At 44.8% G+C, this 21,531-nt stretch overlaps 1 protein-coding gene across 2 annotated transcripts in view; it reads left to right on the top strand.

Moving 5' to 3' along the window:
- SKOR1 (SKI family transcriptional corepressor 1) overlaps window positions 1–21,076 on the top strand; it is a 75,211-nt gene extending 54,135 nt beyond the window's left edge. Inside the window, exons 6-9 of one of the 2 annotated variants that reach the window (XM_073618281.1) lie at window positions 2,098–2,172; window positions 11,149–11,223; window positions 14,777–14,842; window positions 19,718–21,074. In XM_073618281.1, coding sequence (XP_073474382.1) covers window positions 2,098–2,172; window positions 11,149–11,223; window positions 14,777–14,842; window positions 19,718–19,827 — 326 coding nt within the window. In that variant the 3' untranslated portion in view covers window positions 19,828–21,074. Of the gene's footprint in view, window positions 1–2,097; window positions 2,173–11,148; window positions 11,224–14,776; window positions 14,843–19,717 lie in introns of both variants that reach the window. The other variant, XM_073618282.1, reaches the window with a different exon arrangement.
- The last annotated feature ends 455 nt before the right edge of the window (window positions 21,077–21,531 follow it).

The raw sequence follows: 21,531 nt of genomic DNA, 5'->3' as shown, positions 1-21,531 counted from the left end.
GTAGCAATGGTTTTGGAGTGGCACTGTTTTTTGAAAGAGGCTCTGGTTCTGAAGTGGCACTGGTTTTGGGTAGGCATTGGCTTTGGAATGACACTGGTTCTAGAAAGGTACTGGTTTTTGAAGTGGCACTGGCTTTTGAGAGGCTCTGGTTCTGGAGTGGCACTGGTTTTTGAGAAGCTTTGGTTCTGGAGCGGCAATGGTTTTGGAGTGACACTAGTTTTTGAGAGGCTCTGGTTCTGAAGGGGCACTGGTTTTGGAGAGTCACTGGTTTTGAAATGACACTGGTTCTGGAAAAGCACTGGTTTTGGAGTGGCACTGGCTTTTGAGAGGCTCTGGTTTTGGAAAGGCACTGGTTTTGGATAGACATGGGTTTTGAAGTGACACTGATTCTGGAAAAGCAGTGGTTTTGGATAGGCATTGATTTTGGAGTGGCACTGGTTTTTGAGTTGTACTGGTTTTGGAGAGGCTCTGGTTCTGGAAAGGCACTGGTTTTGGATAGACATTGGTTTTGGAATGGCATTGGTTTTGGATAGGCATTGGTTTTGGAGCGGCACTGGTTTTGGGCAGGCACTGGTTTTGGGCAGGCACTGCTTTTTGAGAGGCTCCAGTTTTGGAGAGACACTGGTTTTGAAGTGATCCTGGTTCTGGAAAAGCACTGGTTTTGGAGTGGCACTGGCTTTTGAGAGGCTCTGGTTCTGGAAATGCACTGGTTTTAGATAGATATGGGTTTTGACGTGACACTGATTCTGGAAAAATAGTGGTTTTGGATAGGCATTGGTTTTGGAGTGGCACTGGTTTTTGAGAGGGTCTGAATCTGGAAAGGCACTGGTTTTGGATAGACATTGGTTTTGGATAGGCTCTGTTTCTGGAGTGGCACTGGTTCTGGTTAGGCATTGCTTTTGGAGAGGCACTGGTTTTTGAGAAGCTTTGGTTCTGGAGTGGCAATGGTTTTGGAGTGGCACTGGTTTTTTAAAGGCTTTAGTTTTGAATGGGGCACTGGCTTTGGAGTGGCACTGGCTTTTGAGAGGCTCTGGTTCTGGAAGGGCACTGGTTTTGGATAGACATGGGTTTTGAAGTGACACTGATTCTGGAAAAGCAGTGGGTTTAGAGTGGCACTGGTTTTTGAGAGGCTCTGGTTCTGGAAAGGCACTGGTTTTGGATAGACATTGGTTTTGGAATGGCATTGGTTTTGGAATGGCATTGGTTTTGGAGCGGCACTGGTTTTGGCTAGGCATTGATTGTGGATTGCCACTGGTTTTTGAGAGGCTGTAGTTTTGGAGAGGCACTGGTTTTTGAGAGGCACACAGAGAAGGTTTTTTTTGGCCTACAAAGGTAACAGCAGGCATCTTAATGTCAAATTAATCTCAAAAACAATTGTTCTCTATGTGTTATGTTCACACCACAACACAGCTCACTGCACTGCTTGTTAATGTACCCCTCCCAGCCCAACCCTGTCATTCCGTAAAGGCAACCCAGCCCTGGCATCCAGTTAAAGGGCTATAACTCCGGGGGGGGGGGGGGGGAGGGTTGGGAGTCTGCCCAGTCATGTGACCACTGTGATTGGCTGTCACGGTGGTCACATGATAGGGAGCCGAACCTGCTGGTTATTACTGGTGGCCGGTAGCTGTCTTTGATAGTGTGCTCTCTTCACAGAAACCCCAGCCACCCATTGACGCATATGCATGGTATGTGGGTGGTAAAGTTTTAAAGTTCACCCATTTTTTTGCCACTAAACAATTTTGTGACACTCTAAAAAAAAAAAAATAATAATTGTAGACACTAAAAATGAGCTAAAACACTAAAAAACGGCTCCCATGTTTGCTTTAAAAACGTTATAATTATTTAAACAGCAACGCTCATGATCCAGGGAAGGGACATAACCTACAGCAACCAATCAGATTTTCTCCGTCATGACAATGAAGAATATTTTTTTGGTGGTTGTTGAGGGTTATGACCCCCTTTGGCACTGTAAATTGCCATATGAAGCAGGCCCCACCTACCCTGTACCGCAGAGCTGACACTTCAGGTTGATGATTTCAGGGAGTGCATGTGTTATATGGAAAAAAAACTTCCTCACTGACGGATTCTTTTCCACAGATGAGCTGCAGAAGCTTTTAATGGAGCAGATGGATTTAAGGAAAAAGCTAGAACGGGAATTTCAAAGTCTAAAAGGTATTTAGCTCACTGCAAAAACCATTGCTGGATCTTAAAGTGAAACTCTAGCCGATTTTTTATTTTTTTTTAACAAAAATTTTGGAAAGAGTGGGGGAAAGGGTTAAAAAATCCTCCGTTTTGTTGTCTGTGCTCCCACTGCATTGTCACAGCAGCAGGAGGTGAGGGTAAGTCTCTCACTGGGGACAATGCCCTTACTTCCTGTTGCGCCACCAGCTACAGGAAGTGACAAAGGAATCTCCCCAACAGCGACGCGGGAAACAATAAAAGCCCCACTCTATCCAAAACTGAGAAAAAAAAAATACAGCTGGGGTTGCACTTTAATACCCGCATTCATCACACCTATGCACACGCATACCTTTGCATTTCTTTGTTTTTCTTGCTTCCCCATTCTACACTGTCATGTGCATGTGTCATTCATTGTATGTGTGTGCGTGTTTGTATGTGTGTGTGTGTTTGTGGATCTCTAGTTAGCCACCTGCCAGGGAGCCTTCCCGATAATTATCATTTTACATTGATTACAGTGATTGTCAGTTCCATCTAGTGGCCATACTGTAGCATTTTCCTGATCGGGGTACTTCGTGAAATTACTATATTATGGCCACTAGGTGGAGCTAGCGATTACAAATTAGGGTGAATATTGGTGACAGCTGTGCGAATACTTGAGACATTTGCATGCCAGGTTTTTTTCCTTTTTATATTGCATAGTTGTATTGGTCAATCTTGGCACAATGAAGTATGTAGATCTCATACCCGAGGAGCCAGTGGAAAGACTACAACCACTGTAGTAGTTTATGCTACTGCAGCCGGGGTCCTGTGCCAAAGTAGTTGCCCTTTCGCATGTCATGACCTCCACTTCATCCAATCAGAGAGTGACTTCTATGATCCGTGTGGAGTGGGCCAGCTGCTCAGCACAGGACCCAGAAGATCACAGATATCACAGTAGTAGCGCCGACTACTACAGTGATTGTCAGCTTCCAGCAGGGGTCCTTCAGGTATGAGATATCCATCCTCACATTGTGCCAAGCTGGACCAATATACCTATACAATACACATCATACCTGGAGGTCAGCTTTGAATTAGGTATTATGGAATATCCCTTTCTCCAAGAGCTTGCCTTAAGTCAATAAAGTTTTATATACAATATTTTATTAAGTGTCAAATAGTCAATACCACTTTGTAGAAGAGCCACTATTGCCATGCACAATAATATATTTACCTGCCTGTGCTCCATGCTGCTTCCCCACTCCTTTCTTCCAGGGAGCGGGGTTTTTTTAGGTATGGACGTGCATGTGACCCCCCCCCCCCCCCCCCCTGGTGGCAAAGGGCCCAGGGCAAAGATTCCAAACGGTGCCCCCCCCACCCCCCCAAATGTATGAGCATTATGTGTCAGCGAAAATTCCCCCAAAAAGAATTTGAGCACTAATCTTCACACTTTTCATACCCCTTAACATTTTCCACATTTTGTCATGTTACAACCAAAAACGTAAATGTATTTTATTGGGATTTTATGTGATGGACCAACACAAAGTGGCACATAATTGTGAAGTGGAAGGAAAATGATAAATGTTTTTCAACATTTTTTTTTTACAAATAAATATGTGAAAAGTGTGTGTGTGTGTGTGTGTGTGGGGGGGGGGGGGGCATTTGTATTCAGCCCCCTTTACTCCGATACCCCTAACTAAAATCTAGTGGAACTAATCGCCTTCAGAAGTCACCTAATTAGTAAATAGAGTCCATCTGTGTGTAATTTAATCTTATGGCCCGTACACACGGTCGGATTTTCCGATGGAAAATGTCCGATCGGAGCGTGTTGTCGGAAATTCCGACCGTGTGTGGGCTCCATCGGACATTTTCCATTGGATTTTCCGACACACAAAGTTGGAGAGCAGGATATAAAATTTGTTGTCGGAAATTCCGATCGTGTGTACACAAATCCGACGGACAAAGTGCCACGCATGCTCATAATAAATAAAGAGATGAAAGCTATTGGCCACTGCCCCGTTTATAGTCCCGACGTACGTGTTTTACGTCACCGCGTTCAGAACGATCGGATTTTCCGACAACTTTGTGTGACCGTGTGTATGCAAGACAAGTTTGAGCCAACATCCGTCGGAAAAAATCCTAGGATTTTGTTGTCGGAATGTCCGAACAAAGTCCGACTGTGTGTACGCCCTATTAGTATAAATACAGCTGTTCTGTGAAGCCCTCAGAGGTGTGTTAGAGAACCTTAGTGAACAAACAGCATCATGAAGGCCGAGGAACACACCAGACAGGTCAGGGATAAAGTTGTTGAGAAGTATAAAGCAGGGTTAGGTTATAAAAAAATATCCCAAGCTTTGAACATCTCACGGAGCTCTGTTCAATCCATCATCCGAAAATGGAAAGAGTATGGCACAACTGGAAACCTACCAAGACATGGCCGTCCACCTAAACTGACCGGCCGGGCAAGGAGAGCATTCATCAGAGAAGAGCCAAGAGGTCCATGGTAACTCTGGAGGAGCTGCAGAGATCCACAGCTCAGGTGGGAGAATCTGTCCACAGGACAACTATTAGTCGTGTTCTCCACAAATCTGCCCTTTATGGAAGAGTGACAAGAAGAAAGACATTGGTGAAAGAAAGTCATAAGAAGTCCTGTTTGTAGTTTGTGAGAAGCCATGTGGAGGACACAGCAAACATGTGGAAGAAGGTGATCTGGTCAGATGAGACCAAAATTTTACTTTTTAGCCTAAAAGAAAAACACTATGTGTGGCGGAAAACTAACACTGCACATCACCCTGAACACATCATCCCCACCGTGAAACATGGTGGTGGCAGCATCATGTGGTGGGGATGCTTTTCTTCAGCAGGGACAGGGAAGCTGGTCAGTGTTGATGGGAAGATGGATGGAGCCAAATACAGGACAATCTTAGAAGAAAACCTGTTACAGTCTGTAAAAGACTTGAGACTGGGGGGAGGTTCACCTTCCAGCAGGACAACGACCCGAAACATACAGCCAGAGCTACAATGGAATGATTTAAATCAAAGTATATTCATGTGTTAGAATGAACCAGTCACAGTCCAGACCTAAATCCAATTGAGAATCTGTGGCAAGACTTGAAAATTGCTGTTCACAGACGCTCTCCATCCAATCTGACAGAGCTTGAGATATTTTGCAAAGAAGAATGGGCAAAAATGTCCCTCTCTAGATGTGCAAAGCTGGTAGAGAAATCCCAAAAAAGACTTGCAGCTGTAATTGCAGTGAAAGGCGGTTCTACAAAGTATTGACTCCGGGGGGCGCCATACAAATGCCCCCCAAACTTTTCACATATTTATTTGTAAATAATTTGGAAAACCATTTATCATATTCCTTCCACTTCACAATTATTTACCACTTTGTGTTGGTCTATCACGTAAAATCCCAATAAAATACATTTATGTTTTTGGTTGTAACATGACAAAATGTGGGACATTTCAAGGGGTATGAATACTTTTTCAGGGCACTGCATCCCCTAAGCATAAATTCCCTTTGCAAGCAAAAATTCTCCCCCTAAAATAATTCCCCCTCTTCCAGTACATATCCCCCCCCCCCCATCTCAAATCCTCTCCCTCCCCAACTCCCCCCTCCTTGCACAATTCCTCTACCTCTCAAATATCCCCTTTGAGCATAAATCATCTCCCCTCTCCAAATCCCCTCTCCCAGCACAAAGCCCTACCCCCAATCTCCTCTTCTAGTACTAATCCTCTACCCCAAATTTCCCCTCCTAGCACAAATACCTTCAATCATCCCTACTAGCACAAATACCCCCCCCCCCCTTTCCAAATCACTTTTCCTAACGGAAATCCACTTTCTTATTGCAAATCCCCCCTCCAAATCACCCATTCTAGCACAACCTCCCCAAAATCCCCAGCCACCCCTCCTGCCCGCCTTTTGTCCTGGCCCCTCCCCCACCTGACGGTGCTCTGCTTTGAGCGGCCAATCGTCAGACCCGAACACTGTCACGTGGGTGGGGCAATGATATCATCCAATCTAGTGAACTCTGACACCAGAGTTTACAGAGGGGCGGGCTTCTGTAGCAGGCAGTGATTGGATTGGTGGGTACACCTTGCCAGGGGAGGGATTGGAGTCACTGTTATAATTGCCCTAAATACTCAGGTGACTGTCTCGTTGTTGTTAATGCAAACTCAATGGTTCTGTGTTATCTGACACTTTTTTGGTGGGGAGCTAAACTTGGTCTCAGTTATCATCACTGATTCGAAGGGCTGTGGTTTAGGTTTGTAGTCTTTTAATGATAGGCACTTCTCATAACATCATACCGACCAGCCTCGGTAGGTATTCTCACACTTGGTATGACACAGGTGCTTTAAAGTGGTTGTAGACCCTTACATATACCCAGTGAAGTGACTGCCCTCGATGATAAACTGAGATTAAACAAATCCTCCTACATACAGTAAGTTGTATCTGTTTATCTGCAGCCCTCTCTTCCCAACATCCAGCTCAAAGTACAGAATTGATACAGCCTTTCTGAGCTCCAGAAGGCAGGGGGCAGGGATCTGATGGCATACACTGCATAGCATAGATTAGGGAGCTAAGTGTAATCTGAGACCTGAGTGGAGGGAATAGACACACCCCCATTGTACCCACACAAGCACAGGAACATACACAGCTGAGGCTGTTAGGCTCCTTGCACACTGAAGGCACTTTACAGGCGTTTTAACGCTAAAAAAAGCGCCTGTAAAGCGCCTCTCCTTTGAATACCCTTGTGAAAGCCCGAGTGCTTACCCACTGGAACGGTGTGCTTGCAGGGCTAGAAAAAAGTCTTCTTTGGGGCAGTGCAGGAGCGCTGTATGCACCGCTCCTAAACTGCCCCTGCCCGTTGAAATCAATGGGCAGCGCTGCCAAAGCGTATCGTCAGTGGCGCTTTGCGGGAGCTTTTAAGCCCTTCGGGGGGGGGGCTTAAAAGCGCACCGCTAGCAGCAGCAAAGCGCCGCTTAAACAGCGGTAAAGCACCGCTAAAACTAGCAGCGCTTTACCGCTACCGCCCCCCCCCACAGCCTCAGTGTAAAAGTGCCCTAAATCACTTGCTGTGTGCTGCAAGGGGAGCGATGCTGTCTCCCGGCCGGGATTGCATGGTGTCCCATAAACCAGTGATCATCAACCCCGTCCCCGGGGCCCACTAATAGGCCAGGTTTTATGTATTACCTTGGGGGAGATGCAGGACTAGAATACTGCAATCACTGAGCAGCAAATTATATCACCTGTGATGTATTTCAGTTATCTTTGCCTGTTAGTGGGCCTGAGGACAGGGTTGATGATCACTGCCATAAACTGTGAAAAGTGAGTCTTCGATCCTCGCACAGGGCGCCAAAAAAAAAAAACTGAGTCATGCAGATAGCAAGGTAATGAGTGAGCAGCAGACAGAAATCACACTTGGTGCTTTGGGTTGAGGCAAGTACACATTATAGAAGGATGTGCTTTGTTCATTTTTCATTTCAGAGGTTTACAACCACTTTAATGCAAGCCCAAATGCTCTGTGTTATCAGCCATCACTTATGCGGAGGGCTGTGGTTTAGGTTCGTAGCCTTTACCCCTTTCACACTGAAGCGGTTTTCAGGCGTTTTAGCGCTAGAAATAGTGCCTGTAAAGCGCCTGAAAACCGCCTCCCATTCATTTCAGTGTGATATTTCACACTGGAGCGGTGCGCTTGCGCGACGCGCTCCCAAAACGCCCTGAAGATTGAACGTTGAAATGAATGGCAAGCGCTTCCAAATCGCTTTTCAGGCACAACACGGGCACTATTAATTAACTCCTTCTTCAGCCGCTAGCGGGGGGGGTTAAAAGCGCCCCGCTGGCGGGCGAAAAGTGCAGATTAAACAGCGGCGTTTTACCGCTAAAGCTCGGGCGGCCCCAGTGTGAAAACTGGATAAATGATAGGCACTCCTCATCATACCTACCAGCACTGAATCGTCTTCACACAAGCGATAGGACACAGGTGCTGTAAGGTTGTTAACTGTTGTCTCTATTTTACATCAGGACTTCCCGTTATATTTCTTATTTATTTCAATAAGATCTGCTGCACCATAATATTATTGATAAGTTTACACATCCAATAGGTATAATGTATATAGCCCTGCTGGTGACACGGGTGACCGTGTTCGTGTCTCCAGCATTCGTGGATCTCCCGGTAGACCGCTTTGGTTACCTCATACTCTGACCGAGACAGTCTGCCATTGGCTGAATATTTGTATGCGGATCTGGACTGATCCCACATAGATTATTCAATTATGGAATCCAGGAATTTATTATGGATTAATTGTATGATAAATCTACTTGTGTATGTTCGGGCAAAAAAAGAAAAAACTTTTTTTTTTAATGCTTTAGCTTGTCACCGTTTATTAGGTGGTCTACCGGGTAAAGATGAGCGCAGGTTTGGACCGAATTTGGGCACTCTTCACTTGAATGCATTGCGTTTGGCGGCGGTATTGCCTGCCAAAACCCTACCTGCAACTATGTCAGTGTGTGCTAACATGGGTGATGGCAATGTTAACTTGTGACTGGGTGGTCGGGGGGGCAGTAATACTGTGGCTCAACTCCCTTTTTTTTTACCACTTTCCCAGCTGCCGGTGTAAACCAAGCCTTAAATAAGGTCACGAGAACAAGTGTCCCTATTGGAAGTTTTGTTTTTTTCTTGCTCGACATTTTGGATTTATCCAAATTTTCGTTGCCTATGACGTTGGTGATCAGGGCAGCTAGACAGTGTAAATTTCCATAACATGGACACCGACGGCATTAAAAATTCGACTCCCTCATTATTTTATCCAAATCTAAATAGTTAATAATATCTAATACTAAATACTAGAAAATGTCTAATATTTTCTTGTTCAATTGTCTTTATTGAAAGTTTAGTAATAGTAGACAATTGGAGTTGCAAAGGATTAGACCACGCAAGGGTAGGGTAGTGGGGTATCAGGGTACAAGTACAAGGTTCAAGTAGGGAGCACATAGTATACCCAGAAAGCATTTAATATCTAGTAGTAGCACCTACTACATAGAGGTACTACATAGAGGTATAGAGTAAGCTATTGCAACTTACATGTCTAACCTTTTCACTTGTTGAGCATTTTAGAATGGCGGTTTGTTCCCCCAGCTCCTTGGGTCTGTGAAGGTATTCACTGTTGGACAGACCACTAGCCTTGGAAACCCATTGTGTTCTGTAGAGTTGCCAGAAAAAGTAGAGAGCATTTGTTCTACCTTCTTGCTAAAAGTGGAAAACCCCTTTAAGTTGGGTTGCACCATTCAATCCAGGTTTAATATAATACACTGTAGGCATCCCATTATCATACATATGCAGTACACCCATATAACTATTGCTAGGGCCAGGACTAATGGAGAGAGGGCAGGAGAGGCAGCTGTCCTTTCTCACAGAGTCTTTGTGTTGGTTTGGAGAGGGGGGTGGTAGTTGGAGCAGCTGTCCTGGTCACTGAATCTATGTGTTGGGTAGGGGTAGTAGGGGCAGCTGTCCTGGTGACTGAGTCTATGTATTGGGTAGGGGTAGTAGGGGCAGCTGTCCTGGTCACTGAGTCTTTGTGTTGGGGGGTTCAGTAGGGGCCGCTGTCCTGGATGCAGTGTCTTGTATTTGTGTTGGGGGAGGGGGCAGTAGGGGAAGCTATCCTTGGCACAGATTCTTTGTCTTGGGGGAGCACTTGGAGGAGCTGTTCTAGGCACAGAGTTTTTGCATTGGGGGGAAGGGGACAGTAGGGGCAGCTGTCTTGGCCACAGAGTCTTTATGTTGGGGGGAGGGGGGCAGTAGGGGTAGCTGTCCTGGGTGTAGAGTTTTTGTGTTGGGGGGGTTTCAGTATGGGCAGATGTCCTGGATGCAATGTGTTTATGTTGGGGGAGGGGACAGTAGGGGCAGCTATCCTTGGCACAGTCTTTGTCTTGGGGAGGGGGCACTTGGGGCAGCTGTTCTAGGCACAGAGTTTTTGGATCGGGGGAAGGGGACAGTAGGGGCAGAGTCTTTGTATTGAGAGGGGGGCAGGGAGGGCAGCTGTCCCGGGTGCAGAGTCTTTGTGTTGGGGGGTTACGATAAAGCAGCAGCTGGCAAGTACAATTAACAGAACTGAGAGCCTGCTCTCACCCCATCCATCCTTTATGTCCTGTTGCCTTCGGGGGCTTCCTTATCTGACAGAAAGAGTCCGAGCAGAGAAGAAGTGATGTCTGCGGAGGTGAGGTCCATTGTCTGCATCAGTGGCATACTTAGAGGGGTGCAGGGGTGTGGTTTGCACCATGGACCGGCCTTCTAGGGGTGCCAGCTGCCCACCCAACAATTTTTGTTTTTGTTGCACCTCGCAATGGTCAGACAGACAGAAGCGGTGCTTTGGTGCCAGTATCGGGGATCTCAACTGCAGAAGACAATCGAGGGCTCCCACATCGGGCAGGGGGGAGGGGGGTCACAGTTTGGCATCTTTGCTTTTGCCACTGGTTGACCTTCTTCCGTTGCAGTACCTTTAGAACACACTTGAGTTTTGTAACACAAAGATGTCACCCGCCAAGAACAGATTAGAAATACAAGGAAATACATGATCAGACATCCGTTGTACATTCATCCCCCCTGGCTCCCACAGGCAGCACAGCCAGTACCATGTTGCTCTTGTTACAACAATAGTTCTTTAGGCAAAGGAAAGTAATTAATTTGGAGTTAAAATGCAGAAACTGTGAAGTCAAAGCCTAGCATTAGGTCTCCAGTGGCCTGTTCCCAATCACACATTGACGTCCCATGCTAATACCATAGGTGAGATTAACACGAGAGCCATGATTATTGTCTTCACAATGTCACTGCTTGAGACTTGGCCCCGTAGGAGCTTCTGTTGGCTGCTTGGGGGGGTAGTCAGGTCATGGCTGTACCGGCGAATGTCAGCTTGCACCCATTTCACTGATGTCTTTTACCCGTAAAGGTATTTGTTTCTGCTGAGCTGATTTCCTGCCTCTCTTCCCAGACAATTTCCAAGACCAGATGAAGAGGGAGTTGGCCTACAGAGAGGAGATGGTCCAGCAGCTGCAGATTGTGAGAGGTAAGCCGTTCCACCGTCATCGGAGGCTGTTTACAATCAGCTCCTTCGTCTTAGGTTTAAATGTAAGGTAATTTAACAATTATTTTTTCTTATTTAATATCCTCTGATTAGCCTAAACATAGCAAACAAGCCTCACTTGGGCCTTGCAGGCACCATTACCAAACAGTGATTGAACTCCTCTGCACACTAATTTGCATGGGTTTCTAAATTAAAAATCGAGGCGTAAAATTACCTGCGTGTTAATGCCTGCGATTGTGTTTAATTCTGCTCGTATCCATCTGCCTCCCAGCACAAAATCACAGGCAGTGTCCTTACTGTAACTCACTTCTAACAAACTGCACTGCATTGTCTCGCTGAGCAGTCTGCATTTAACTCAGTCTTTTCCGTGGTGGCTTCCTCCGTGCCTTCCTGGTTGTACTTAGAATTGGCGCCTTCTATTCAGTTTAGTCTAAATGATATTAAGATGAGTTAATAACAAATGGTTGTCCTTAGTGGCTTCCTCTGCTCCTTCATGGCTGGGTTTAGAATTGGTGCCTTTTATTGTATGTAGGCTGAATTATATCAAGATAAGTTCATCTCAAATGGTTGTCCATAGCTGCATCCTTTGTGTTTTTCTGGTTGTACTTAGAATTGGCGACTTTTATTGTATGTAGTCTGAATTGTATCAAGACGGGTCAATAACAATTGTTTGTCCATAGCAGTGTCCTCCATGCCTTCCTGGTTGTACTTAGAATGGTCGACTTTTATTATAGCCTGAATGATATCAAGGCTAGTCAATGACAACTGGTTGTCAATGGCGGCATCCTCTGCATCTTCATGGCTGGATTTAGATCTGGCACCTTTCTTCTATGTAGTCTAATTTATATCAAGACAAGTCAAAAACAAATTGCTGTCCATTGCGGCATCCTCCGAGCCTTCGTGGTTGGATTTAGAATTGGTTCTTTTTATTGTATGTAGGCTGAATTATATCAAGATGAGTTCATCACAAATGGTTGTCCATAGGGACATCCTTTGTGATTTCTTGTTTGTACTTAGAATTGGCGCCTTCTATTCTATTTGGTCTAAATGATATTAAGATGAGTTAATCACAAATGGTTGTCCTTAGTGGTGTCCTCTGCTCCTTCATGGCTGGATTTATATTGGTGCCTTTTATTGTATGTAGGCTGAATTATATCAAGATGAGTTATTCACAAATGGTTGTCCTTAGTGGCGTCCTCTGCTCCTTCATGACTGGATTTAGAATTGGTGCCTTTTATTGTATGTACGCTGAGTTATATCAAGATGAGTTAATCACAAATGGTTGTCCATAGTGTCAGTCTTTGTGCTTTCCTGGTTGTACTAAAAATTGGAGACTTTTATTGTATGTAGTCTGAATTGTATCAAGACAGGTCAATAACAATTGGTTGTCCATAGCAGTGTCCTCCATACCTTCCTGGTTGTACGAAGAATGGTTGACTTTTATTACAGTCTGAATGATATCAAGGCTAGTCAATGACAACTGGCTGTCAATGGCGGCATCCTCTGCACCTTCATGGCTGGATTTAGATCTGGCACCTTTCTTGTATGTATTCTAATTTATATCAAGACAAGCCAAATACAAATTGTTGTCCATTGCGGCATCGCCTGTGCCTTCATGGTTGGATATAAAATTGGCGCCTTTTATTGTATGTAGGCTGAATTATATCAAGATGAGTTAATCACAAATGGTTGTCCATAGGGACATCCTTCGTGCTTTCCTGTCTATACTCAGAATTGGCAACTTTTATTATATGTACTCTGAATTTTATTGAGGCTAGTCAATGACAACAGGTTGCCAAAGGCAGCGTCCTCTGCACCTTCATGGCTAGATTTAGAATTGACACCTTTTATTATATAAAGTCTGAATTATATTAAGACAAGTTAATAACATAGGGTTGTCCATTGTGGCACCCTCTGTGCCTTCATGGTTGGATTTATAATTGGTGCTTTATTTGTATGTGGACTGGATTGTATCAAGACAAGTCAATAGCAAATGGTTGTCCATAGCGGTGTCCTCTGTGCCTTCATGGCTGAATTTAGAGCTGGCGTCTGAATTGTATCTAGATGGGTCAATAACAGCTGGTTGACCATAACAGGGTCATCCATGCCTTCCTGGTTGTACATAGAATTGTTGCCTTTTATTATAGCCTGAATTATATCAAAGCTAGTCAGTTACAACTGGTTGTCAATGGCGGCATCCTCTGCACCTTTATGTCTGGCTTTAGAATTGGTGCTTTTTATTATAGGTGGTCTAAATCATATCAAGGCGAGTCAATATCAACTGGTCATTGATGGTAGCATCCTCCATGCCTTCATTAATGGATTTAGAATTGGCGCATTTCATTCTATGTAGTCTGGATTGTATCAAGACGAGCCATTTACAAATGGTTGACCATAGGAGCATCCTCCGTGCCTTCATGGTTGAATTTAGAATTGGCGCCTTTTATTGTATGTAGTCTGGGATTATATCAAGATGAGTCAATGACTAACTGAGCCTTCAATGTAATATTAAGAATCACTATAAATCTGGTTGGAAATGGACTAATATTTGATCATCTTTGTATGAAAAAATTAGCCCATGTCGCCCAATCAGCCTCGTGTTTCCTATTTGGTAAAGCTCCTAGATGACTCCTTGGGCTTTAAGAAACCAATATGTGAACATTATTAATATTATTTGCCATTCACAGTATATAGTGCCAACAGTTTGTACAGTGCTCTACAAAATAAAATCAGTAAAGTTACAACACAATTCAATACAACAGGGTTCAAAGGGCCCTGTTCGTGAGAGCTTACAATCTAAAAGGGCAGGTCAAGTGATACAAAAGTAATAACTGTAGGGGGGATGAGTTGATGGAGAGAGGAAAAGTTCAGTTTGTTAGATGGAGGTGGCATAGGCTTCTCCGAAGAAATGGATTTTTGCCTAAAGGTGAACAGAGTACCCTAGGGAGTTCCAAAGGGTGGGAGAAGTTCTGGGGAAGTCCTGGAGGTAAGCATGGAAGGAGGTGACGAGGGGACCAGAAAGCATAGAGGTTGCTCAGGGAAATATGATAAAATCGTATTTTTTGATGCATACTTTTGAGATATCTAAGTTTTCTAGCCTCCGACCTTGTGCAACATCAGTTTAGCTGGCAGGAACTGCCAGGATTTATTTATTAAATCTTCTTAGGTTTAAGAATTCATGGGTTCTATATGTTATGTTACACAAATGTACATTCTGTTGTAATACCTCAGCAATCGTGTTGGCTTCTTGTAGTAGACTGGTTCTCCACAATTGTATCCCTGACCTGTCAAATCATCCTTTGTAGTGATGCCTTTATTCAATAATGCATATTCTTCTGTAATGTATATTATTTATCAATAAACTATTATTTGTTGGAGGAGGTGAAGCCATTGTTTGGTTATGTTACCCAGTTAATCGGTAAGAAGCATGACTGTGTTCTGGAGGAGATTGGTGGTATTGGAAACATGTCTGGTGAGGAAAGGGTTGAGCCTGTCATTGAGCATGAGAAGCTAACATCTCCTTTTTTTTCCCCAGACACCCTGTGTAATGAACTGGATCAGGAGAGGAAAGCACGCTATGCCATCCAGCAGAAATTAAAAGGTATTAACAAAGGAGACAGGAGAAAAGTGTGTCACAGAGCAATTTAATGTGTATAAAAACTGTGCATACAGAACAAGTGGGACTCCATAGACACTGAGAACGTACGGGGAGCATTGGTGTTTTACAGAAAGTCATTGTACGGAGAAGGAAATTAGGAAATTCGAGGCACACAGAATAGAGAGGGACAATGTTTGTTGAGCACACAGTGGAAGGTGAATGTGCAATTCAATTCAAACACTAAAGTAATTATGCAGGAAGAAGGTCAGTGAAATCTTCCAAAAATTCACTGATTTCCCCATTCCAAATGACCCAGCCTCCTTCCTATTGCTCCATTTTTTCATCCCCATTAAACTTACAAGAAATCCATTCTTGGCCACCCATGGAATGCTGCTAAAATCCTGCATTCCCTTGAAATGGAGAAACACCCGTATGTGGCTACATAAAGTAGTAGATATTAGGCAAATGGAAGACCTTGTTCTCTTCTCCCAAAACAGACATGGCACAGACCAAAATACATGGTTTTATTGGACTGATTCCATGTCTTGGAAGTTGGTAAGACCCTTCTTTATGGAGATCCTTGATCTATTGCACCACACCCTAGTGCCCACATGATTGAGCTCACACCCCCACCATTCCATTTACCACCCGCTCCATCTCCTCCATACCCTACCCTATCACCACCTCTCCCTTTGCTCTTCCCTCTGCTTACCTTTCTTCCCTACCCCCTCATACTACCCTCTCTCCCATACCACCCTTTCTCCCCCTGTCTCCCTCCAATCCTGCCTCCCCTTAAAATGGAGTTACCCCCCCACACACATTATTCTTCTGGCTACATAGAGTAGAAGATATTAGGCAAACGAAGGACCTCATTCTCTCCTCCCAAAACAGACACGACACATACCAAAATACATGGTTTTATTGGAGTGATTTTATGTTCTCGGAAGCTGGTAAAGCCTTTCTTCATGGAGATTCCTAATTCATTGCACCTCACCCTAGTGCCCACCTGATCAATTGCACCTCCCCCTAGTGCCCACCCGATCCATTGCACCTCCCCCTAGTGCCCACCTGATCCATTGCACCTTCACCCTAGTGCCCACCCGATCCATTGCACCTTCACCCTAGTGCCCACCCAATCCATTGCACCTCCCCCTAGTTCCCACCTGATCCATTGCACCTTCACCCTAGTGCCCACCCGATCCATTGCACCTTCACCCTAGTGCCCACCCAATCCATTGCACCTCCCCCTAGTTCCCACCTGATCCATTGCACCTCACCCTAGTGCCCACCTGATCCATTGCACCTCATCCTAGTGCCCATCCTATCCATTGCACCTCACCCCAGTGCCCACCTGGTCCATTGCACCTCACCCTAGTGCCCACCCGATCCATTGCACCTCACCCCACTGCCCACCTGATCCATTGCTTGCACTTTGGCCTAGTGTTCACCTGATCCATTGCACCTTGGCCTAGTGCCCACCTGATCCATTGCGCCTCAGCCTAGTGCCCACCTGATCCATTGCACCTCACCCTAGTGCCCACCCGATCCATTGCACCTCACCCCAGTGCCCACCCGATCCATTGCACCTGGGCCTTGTGCCCACCTAATCCATTGCACCTCACTTCAGTGCCCACCTGATCCATTGCACCTCACCCTAGTGCCCACCTGATCCATTGAACCTCAGCCTAGTGCCCACCTGATCCATTGCACCTCACCCTAGTGCCCACCCGATCCATTGCACCTCACCCTAGTGCCCACTTGATCAATTGCACCTCACCCCAGTGCCCACCTGATCCATTGCACCTCACCCTAGTGCCCACCTGATCCATTGCACCTCATCCTAATGCCCACCCGATCCATTGCACCTCACCCCAGTGCCCACCTGATCCATTGCACCTCACCCTAGTGCTCACCACCTGCTCCATCTCCTACACTACCTGCCCTGTCACCACCTCTCCCCTTCCTCTTACCTCTGCTTACCTTTCTCCCCTACCGCCGTCATACCACCCTCCCCTCCATACCACTCTTCCTCTCCCTGTCTCCCTCCAATTAATGTCTCGTCTCCTCCCCAATATCCACTCTGATATCCCTTCCTTCCCACCACTTTCTATTTTCCCTTTTCACACCAACACCCCCCCCCTCCCCCCAACTTCACCACTCCCCACCCTGATGACAAATGGTAAAATAGATTCAGAATTTTGTTTCCCTTCCCTCTACTCAATGGGCACAGAGTATTGCAATGCCATAACAGCTCCATGGAAGTAGTAGCTTGTTTCATATTGTATCCTCTGCCAATATAACCGTTCTGAGTCTCAATAATTAAAGAATTTACTGTGGGAAAAAAGTCATGGGGGGGGGGGGTACCAAAATACTGTAAGGTATTGGGGATTAGAGGAACAGCACATGTAATGGATCCACTGTATGAGGATCTATCAAAGGTCTACATAGCAAATGATGGATGTAGGAATGGCTTACCAACAGAGGATATGGGGGTAATACAAAAATAAAGTACCCAATATATACATATGTGTAATAAATAGGGACGGGTTTTGGATAGAGTAAGGGAGGGTTATACCCCTCTCATTTTTATTTTTTTCCATATGTGTGCCATTGGGGATCTTTCCCTTCACTTCCTTCCTCATAGCCAGAACAGGACATGAGAGGAAATCCCTTCAAAGTGAGAGAAGCCCAGGTTGTCACTAGAACTAGTGTCCCCATTGGAGGATTTCCCCTCTATTACTCTTCTGAGGACAACCCAAAATTACCTTTACTATCACTTTTGGTGATAATCGTAAACAGGACAAACTAGAGAGGGTAAATCTCCTTAACAGGGACCCAGACAGCAATAAACACCTGACAGGGGTTCTAATTTGTCTCCATTCTATCCAAAACAAAACCAAAAGTTGGCCTTAGTTACACTTTTATGCCTGTAGTCCTGTTCAAGATGGAAATTGTGAACCAGCTATAACAGAAGCTAAGTGTTTTTTAGTGTACCCTTACTGAATATGTTTAATTGGCAATGCTCATTTGCTAGGAAAGGCTTGAGGTGGAAAGGGTGAATCTCCCTAACAGGGACACAGACAGCTAATAAAAACCTGACATGGGTTCTAATCACCTCTCCACTCTATCCAAAAAAAAAAAAGTTTTGCCTTTAGTTATACTTTAACCTAAGGCTTGCATTTTCACATACATATTTTTGGGGAATTTGTTCTCATTACTTCTCCCTATAAATCAGGGCCGTGCGGTGAGGTGAGTGGCTGGTGAAGCACCGGCTAGTATCAGAGCCAGATACACACAGGTTATATACACCACGATCGTTAGAGCGGGAGCAATAGTTCTAGCACTAGACCTCCTCTGTAACTCTAAACATGTAATGTGTAAACATTTTTAAAGCGTCGCCTATGGAGATTTGTAAGTACTGAAGTTTGGCGCCATTCCACAAGTGTGCGCAATTGTAAAACGTGACATGTTAGGTATCTATTTACTCGGTGTAACATCATCTTTCATAGTATACAAAAAGAATCCGGTTATCTTTAGTGTTTTTTTTAATATTCATGAAACAGTTTTTTTCCCCCAAAAAAAGGCATTTGAAAAATTGCTGCACAAATACTGTGTGACATAAAAAGTTGCAGCGACCACCATTTTATTATAATGCTGTAATGCTCCCACTGACACCAAAGATGGGGCATCATTCTTCCCATTGACACCAATGATGGGGCACCATTTTTCCCACTGACACCAATGATGGGGCACCATTCTTCCCACTGACACCAATGATGGGGCACCATTCTTCCCATGGAGACCAACAATGGGACACCATTCTTTCCATGGACACCAACAATGGGACACCATTCTTCCCACTGACACCAATGATGGGGAACCATTCTTGCCATTGACACTAATGACGGGGCACCATTCTTCCCATTAACACCAATGATGGGGCACCATTCTTCCCATTGACACCAAAGATGGGGCACCATTCTTATTCTTCCCATTGACACCAATGACGGGGCACCATTCTTCCCATTGACACCAATGATGGGGCACCATTCTTCCCATTGACACCAATGACGGGGCACCATTCTTCCCATTAACACCAATGATGGGGCACCATTCTTCCCATGGACACCAACAATGGGACACCATTCTTCCCATGGACACCAACAATGGGACACCATTCTTCCCACTGACACCAAAGATGGGGCACCATTCTTCCCATTGACACCAATGACAGGGCACCATTCTTCCCATTGACACCAATGATGGGGCATCATTCTTTCCATTGACACCAATGACGGGGCACCATTCTTCCCATTGACACCAATGATGGGGCACCATTCTTCCCATTGACACCAATGGCGGGGCACCATTCTTCCCATTAACACCAATGATGGGGCACCATTCTTCCCATGGACACCAACAATGGGACACCATTCTTCCCATGGACACCAACAATGGGACACCATTCTTCCCACTGACACCAAAGATGGGGCACCATTCTTTCCATTGACACCAATGACAGGGCACCATTCTTCCCATTGACACCAATGATGGGGCACCATTCTTCCCATTGACACCAATGATGGGGAACCATTTCTCCCACTAACAACATTTATCAGACACTATTCCTCCTTCAACTGACCGCATGCATTATGTAATTTTTTTTTTCCACTGACCACCATGCCTGAGACACTATTTAATGGCCACAGTCTGGCCCCACTAAAGTCTGAAGGACAGCAATCTGACCCTTTGTTTAGAAAGTTTGGAGACCCCTGCTGAAAGGCTGTAGATGTTCCTTATCATGCATGAAATGTATGTCAAGCATGTATGCCTGAACTCTATCTGAACTCTAACGTTGTCCATGTGTTCTCTTCCAAGATGCCGACACCAAGAGCCTGCACAGAGAACTCTTCCTTCAGACCTCCAGTCCGGCCCCGCTGAGCTACATCTGGGCACCACGAAAGCTGATGTACCCTCCAGCCCCTTGAGATGGACAGGGAATCATCTCCGCAAAAAAAACCCAAGCCATTTCCGGCCTCCGTGTGAAAGACAACCCGCGTGTGACCCGCAAACATGCCGGGGAGGGGGGGGGGGAAGCCTCCCTCCCTGAGACGATGGGCCAACCTGTAAATATTGTACAGTAAACAGCAGGACGTCTGTGCACTGAGGAATCTGAGCCAGGAATGATCCCCAGATCAACCATGTATTATAAGGCGTTGTGTATAAAGGACACATATATATAATATAAATATATATAAATATATATATAAATGACTCTTACAAAAAAAAAGGAAAAAAAAAAAGTTCAATGTATTAATTGTTTTAACTCCTATTCCGTATGTTCCCGCTGAACATCAGTAGTGGCCGAGGGGGTGCTCCTCCGGCACCGGAAGACGCGTGACACTAGGGGGTCATTGGTGGTAGAGTGACCACGTGCAATGGATATCTATGTACTGTGATTCTTATTAAAGCAGTATTTTTTTAAGTTATTGGGATTATTTTCTATATTTGTTTGGTTTTACCATCTTTTGTATTTTGGATGATGTAATAAGAGCACTTTAAGGAGAAATCCGCCAACTTATGTACAAAACTCCATTTGTTCTAAAGGTAAAAAAAAAAAAAAAAACCAAGCAAAAAAAAAAAAAAAAAAGTGTATAAGTGAATTTTGTTCTTAAATAAATGAAACTTGCTGCACATGCGTTCTTTGTACTCGGGGTGGTAGAATGGAGAACTCGCAGATCTTCTCACAGATTTTTCGGTTGGGTCTATATGGGTTTCTTTCACATTCAACATGACCCGGCCAGAGTTGTGCAATCATACTGCTAAATAAGAAGCAAAATAGCAATGTACACTAAAAGGAACAAAGTTTACAGTTTTGGTGGAGTTACTTTCTGATTATATTTCTTTCTGACTTTATATTTTGAGGTTTATTTTTGAGGAGCCCCCATACTAATCTCTTCTGCCAGCTGGGCACTTTTGCAGCGGTCTCCAAACTGTGGCCCATAGGCTGGATACGGCTCTTTGCTTGGATTTATCCTGCCCTTAAGGCGCTATTCCTCCCACTGACACCAACGATAAGGCACCATTCCTTCTACTGACACCAACAATGGGCAACTATTCCTCCCACTGACACCAATGATAAGGCACCATTCCTTCTACTGACACCAACAATGGGGCACTATTCCTTCCACTGATATAAATGTTGGAACACTATTCTTTTCACTGACACCAAAGGTGGTGCACTATTTTTCCAAATGACACCAATGATGGTGATCTATTTCTCCCACTGATGCCAACAATGGGGCACTATCCTTCCACTGACAACAAATGGGCACTATTTCTCCCATTGACACCAACAATAGGACATTGCTCCCACTAATACCAATTATTATTATTATTATACAGGATTTATATAGTGCCAACAGTTTGCGCAGCGCTTTACAAAATGAGGACAGACATTACCGTTACAATACAATTTAGTACAATGGGAATCGGAGGGCCCTGCTCGTTAGAGCTTACAATCTAAGAGGGGGGGTCAAGTGATACAAAAGGTAATAGCTGTGCGGGATGAGCTGATGGAGAAAGTAAAAACACAGTGTATTAGTTAGAAGCAGGATAGGCTTCATTAACCACTTCAATACCGGGCACTTTCGCCTCTCAATTTTGAGCTGTCGCACTTTGAATGACAATTG

This window comes from Aquarana catesbeiana, linkage group LG03, assembly GCF_042186555.1.
Source record: "Aquarana catesbeiana isolate 2022-GZ linkage group LG03, ASM4218655v1, whole genome shotgun sequence".
Classification (NCBI taxonomy): domain Eukaryota; kingdom Metazoa; phylum Chordata; class Amphibia; order Anura; family Ranidae; genus Aquarana; species Aquarana catesbeiana.
The sequence above is the reverse complement of the archived record's forward strand: the minus strand, read 5'-3'. Positions and strand labels throughout refer to the sequence as shown.